This window comes from Manihot esculenta, chromosome 3 (assembly GCF_001659605.2).
Source record: "Manihot esculenta cultivar AM560-2 chromosome 3, M.esculenta_v8, whole genome shotgun sequence".
In the NCBI taxonomy this organism is placed as follows: domain Eukaryota; kingdom Viridiplantae; phylum Streptophyta; class Magnoliopsida; order Malpighiales; family Euphorbiaceae; genus Manihot; species Manihot esculenta.
In genome coordinates this window covers 7542367-7548027 of record NC_035163.2, presented here as the reverse complement: position 1 = coordinate 7548027, position 5661 = coordinate 7542367, and the positions used below count along the sequence as shown (strand labels likewise).

Sequence of the window (5661 nt, the reverse complement as noted above, 5' to 3'; positions counted from 1 at the left end):
TAAATTGCGTTTTTATAAAACAATAATGATTTTCGTTATTTCATAAAAAATAAAAAATTTAATAAAATTATTATTTCCAAATTTGGTGGTAAAATTTCGAAAACAAATTAAAAATCATTAAAGCCAGGTGTTAATAATTTTAAAAAATACATATAACCTGCCACAATCCCAAGTCAATTTGCCTGATAGGAGCACCAATATAACTAGGGATGTAAACGGGTAGGGTACCCGCGAAAATTGAATTATCCGAACCCGAACTCGATTTACCCGTTCCGAACCCGATTAAAAATTAATTTAAACTATCCGAATCCGTTCCAAACCCGATTATTATTATCCGAATAAAACCCGAACCCGTTTAATCTTATATATTTTAATTAATAATTTATATAAAAAAATATTTTTCATTAATAATTTTCATTTAAAAAATATAATATTTCTAAAGAATATTTAAATTTAAATTTTTAAATAAAAATATATAAAAAAATTTATAAATATTATTGTAAAATATATTTTTATATTAAATTAATTATTTATATAAACGGGTTCGGGTAGTGGGTACCCTGTACATAAAACCCGAATCCGATCCGAATCCGCAACGGGTATTATTTTTAAAACCCGAACCCATCCCAAACCCGATTATAACTATCCAAATCCGTTCTATTAGGGTTCGGTCGGATCGGGTACCCGAAAATACCCGATCCGTTGCCATCCCTAAATATAACCTGCCACCTTCAGGAATTGAGGACTCAGGATCACCAATTCACTGCAAAATTACTTCAGCATCGATATGCACTAAGGATTTAAAGGGGGCTATCAACTATTGTTTGAAATATGAAAGCAAAAATTTCCCCACAAAATATAAAGATTTCATACTGTCTCATAAGTAAAGGTACAGTCTACTAGGCTTTAACTTAAAACAGAGTAATTTACTAACTGGAAATAGTTTACATCACTGTGGAGGGCCATGACTTGAATTCTGCAATTGAGTGAGAGCTCTCAATTTCTCATAGGCATCAGAGCAAGCATGAGCATAGTCTGACATGGCACGGAATAGCTCCGGCAAACGAAGCTTTAGACTTCCAAGTGACTTCTCTCTCACCTGAATGCAATGTCTTTGGTGAGCTTCAACTTCTTCTTCCAATCTCTTCTTCAAGCTCTCCACCACAAATTGCCTCTCTGATATAGGATCCTTAGAATTTGCATCTTCACCTCTTTCAGCATCTGCTTCATCAGTTGGCGTTCTCCGCTGCATGTACTTTTGATACCATTCTTCAAATGCCTGATTCTTACGAAGAAACTCCTTCCTCGTTTCCTCGCACTTCTCCTTTAGCTTCATCTCTTCTTCCTGATGCAGTTCTATGGTTTTTATAACAGCAGCAAAAGATGAAATAGCAGATTTGGCCACCTCATCTGGAAGCTTTTCTAGATAGTCATGCCATGAATGTAGGAGGGCTTGGATAGGGGGATTTGGGACTTTTGGTGGAGATGATATTTTCTCTTTCAAGCTGCTCTCAATTGGGATTAGATTTAACTTTAACCAGTTATTGAGAGTTTGAACATATTGCTTCTGATGAGTGGCAAGTTTTTCGAATTGTGAATGCCAACCTTGCACGACATTACAAAGTTGCTTGGTACGTTCGTGATGGTGCCGGGTGGTTTCCTTCACAGAATGGCTGACATCAAGGGACTTGAGGTCTGTTACAATCTTTAGCTGGCCGTTGTGATGCATGCACATACTGTTCCACATTTTGGCCATCCTGCAGTACAAGGGTGAAATTCAAGGCAATGATCAGAAACCCATTTTAGGCGTTTTATGACAGTACAGCTGGAGATCAACAGATGAAAACTATTCATGTCTGTTTCTATAATGTCTTCAAAGTTAAGCCAATCACCTACCTAAAGCATCAACATGATCATAACAGCATAAAGCAAGCGAAGAAAGAATATCCACAAAAAGCTTATGAGGATTATATTCCAAGGTCTAAACAGTACTATTAAACCTACTTCAGATATTTGCATCAGAAAGAAAATTCACTGGACAAGTTATTATATGGTTGAGAATTAAAATTCACTGGACAAGTTATTAACTTATTATATGGTTGAGAATTTTAACATTTACTAATAATATACAAGGTCATTTTGTTACATCAGCTAATACAGGGATAAACACAAAAATAGAAGGGCATATCCAGGTTTGGATGCAGGCATGTCCAGATATCTGGACATTTATCCAACTGACATTGTATAAGAAAAATGAAACAATAAAGAAACAAATATGTTCCATTGGGAGCAATAAATCAGCATGGGGGGAGGAGGGGGATAACGTTCTGAATTCTCAATTGCCTTTTCTAAATAAAAACATACCCTTCAACCAGTTCAACGAGTTTTGGATACAACTGCTTGTCACGTATATCATTGACTTCTGAAACAGTAGAGTCCATGGACTGCATATCAACTATATATCTTGTATGCAGATGGCTTACAGCTGCTTTTGTTTTTTCCAAGGATTCAGCACTGGCACCACGCTTCTTCTGTCTATTTAGCAAAGCAACCTTCTTCCGATACTCAAGCTTCATAAGCTCACCTTGCTAATAACATGAAGCAAAATTCACTAAGATTCAGCACTTGACCATAATGCCCAAACAAGAACACATAACAAAATAACCAGCTCTGTACCATTTTACTTAACCAGAATTAATCAAAGTTTTCCACCAATAATTCATGCTCCAATCATGAAAGGAAGTTGAAGTTTCATTCCACCATTCTCAAAGAATGAAAAACATCAATAAAGGCAATGAGATGAAATTAAACCAACTGTGATGTACCTTTACTTCATCATAGAGCTTCTTTTCCCACGCTAATAATTTATCTAACACAGTGGCATGAGTCTCATAATCTTCAGAATCAAGTTCATCCTTGCCACCTTCACCATTAGGAGCACCCCTGAATGACCTATTCCATGTGATGACACGCATAACTCTGGCAGAATGATCAACATATCCTGCAACATTTAAGGGCGAACAATTAGCAAAAGACAACTAATATAACAAAGCCTTGCGCCTCTCCACAAGTAAAACCAAACTGAAAAGGAAAAACTATTAGCAAAAGAATGGCATACTTCCCACTTTTTAAGCTGAATTTAGACAAAGCTTTCCAGTTCTTCACAGCATACTTCCCCTTTTAGAACTGGCAGAAAAGGGTCACTCATTGCTAAAAATGAACCAACTTTATTGTTTTTGAAAAGGGGAAAGCAAGAGAACTGAGATTCTATACAGAAATTGTGTACAATAAAAATTGAAGATACTTAACAAACTCCCAGTTTTTATTTGAAAAATAGATGCAACCATTTGGAATAACAAAATCCAATTGCTCATACATTTTGTAGCTCACAAAAAGTGTATATGCTTTGAGCTTCAAGTTATTGCATACTAACTTGTCTACCCAGTTTTTAAGTTTCATAGACCAATAAGAAGCAACTGCAAGAATGCAAGATTCTATTAAACAACACTTTTTCAAAAAAAAAAAAAATACAGATGGATCCATCAATGCTTCCCTTCAGATGCAAGCTAAAGAATCAAACATAAGCACCAAAAATAATGACTAGTAGAATTCAAACATGAACATAAGGAAGTTGGACAATTATACCTCTATTGTCTGCAAAATTCGAGTGGTAATGCAAGCGAGTAGCCTCGAGCATCTTTGAAACCTCCTGTGCGCTCTCCGATGCCTTTAAGAAATGATCATCAATCTCGCTCAAAACCTGCATTAAATTCACTGTTGGAACTTGAACCACTTTCTTCCCTACCACTCTAAAATCAGGAGGTGCTGTTTTCGAATGCTCAATGTGCCTCTCCTTCTTAGGCTCCTTATCCTCCTCCTCCTCTTCCTCCTCCGCCACAGTAGCCAAGTGTTCCTCCGGTTTCTCCGGCGTCTTAGGCTCAACTGCATCAACTTCAGCACCAGTGGGATTCTCGATACCACCAAATCGAACGCTCAAATCTTCAACACTGCCAAAGGTATTGACATTTCTATGGGTGTCAACTTCAGGTTCCAAAGACGGCCCTGGCATGTCGTCCACCTTAAAGAAGTAATCCCAAGCCATATTCTTGGACTCTGGCATTGGTGGTACGGCGTGATTTTCCAGTGTCCTTGGTGAGGAGTCCGGCGTTTCCTCTGGTCTCACCTTCCCATTTGGTGGGCCCCGCGACCCGTTTAAATCTTTATTCTTAGTCTTATTATCATTAGCAATCCCATTTCGAGCTCCGTGATCCAATTCATCATCATCCTCATCTTCCTCTGCAATGGCCATGGAATCGATTTTTTCCCCGGGCTTCAGGTGCGGCATCATGGGGATCGCAGGCATGCTCAACGCGCGCTTGATGGGTATGGGACTAGGAGAGAAATTAGGCAGAGGAGGAGGAGGAGGCAAGCTGTCCATCGAGGGCGGAGGAGGGGGAGGAGGAGGCGGCTGAGAAATGGGTTCAATGGGAGGTTCGAGGAGGTGGGAATGGGAGTCTTGGACTTCACCTTGAGCGTAATCACTAAGTGCAGCACCCGTATTCTTAAGAGAAATAGCATAGCCAGAATGACCAGCAGCGAAGGCATTTCGAGCAACCACAGCCTCCTTCATGAGGATTTTCCTCTCCTTACACCTGGCCACCGATTCTTCATTGTCCACTTTAGACTGAGCACAACCCATTTCGTGAACTCCTCCAAAAAATTCAGTCTGCTTTGAAAACTGAAAAAAAAAAAAAAATGGAGTAAAGGGTTCGATGGTTGTTGGTTTAGTGGGCTGGGTTTAGTTTGGTTTGGTAGCTTAACAAAGGAGAGAGAGTTCTGAGCTCATGGCTTTGTGGATGCTTCAATTAACAGATGAATGAGGGTTAGGAGAGTTGATAATGGTGGAGACAGTGAGAGAGAGGTGGGGAAGATAGAGCCAAGCCAGTACAGAGGAGTGTGCAGACAGAGCAGCAAGGCATTGCATGCTTGCTATGGACTCGCTGAGAGTAGGAATATGGAGATTAGTCGCTGGGTTTAGGTTTCTGGGTTGAGAATTTTAAATTAACGGTCACATTTTCTGAGGCAAAAACAACGTCGTTTTTATGGTGGATTTACCAACATCAGATCTCACTGATGGTGTCGGGCCCACTGCACCAATTGAAGGATGGTTTTGATGGACCTTTTTGAATGTTATTGCTGTTTAATGATGTTGTGATTATTATATAAACGTTAATTAATAAGCACACCGACAGCTAATCAACGTTCGTCCCAATTAATAGGATGTTTAGCAGAGGGAGAGGAATTTAGTTAGATGAAAAATCTTTTAAATAGTTAAAATAAAACAAAAAAAATCTATGAATTAATTTGAACTTTTAGTTTAATTTATTTAAAAATTTTAGTTTGATTTGATTTGATTTAAAATATTTAAATATCTGATTTTCTAAGTAAACTTTTGTTTTTAGAGGAAATTTTACAAAAAATAATAAATCTTATTATTTGGTCTCAATTTTTTTTTATATACAATGAAAACTAAATGATTCTAAAAATCATTTAAGGCCATGCAATTTCTTGTAGTTCTATCAAACTACATAAATTATTGTCCCTCTGAAAAATTAAAAATTTAATATTTAGTCAAAAAATCCACCGTAAAATTCGATATTC

At 37.7% G+C, this 5661-nt stretch overlaps 1 protein-coding gene across 1 annotated transcript; it reads right to left on the bottom strand.

The window, feature by feature from the left end:
• Positions 1 to 822: 822 nt before the first annotated feature.
• LOC110610649 (protein ALTERED PHOSPHATE STARVATION RESPONSE 1) lies at positions 823 to 5030 on the bottom strand. The gene is made up of 4 exons (XM_021750670.2): positions 3646 to 5030; positions 2826 to 3001; positions 2365 to 2588; positions 823 to 1757 (listed from the first exon to the last, which is right to left on the bottom strand). Exons 1-4 carry the CDS (start codon positions 4697 to 4699, stop codon positions 950 to 952), a joined length of 2262 nt encoding a protein of 753 aa, XP_021606362.1. The 5' UTR covers positions 4700 to 5030; the 3' UTR covers positions 823 to 949.
• Positions 5031 to 5661: the final 631 nt, after the last annotated feature.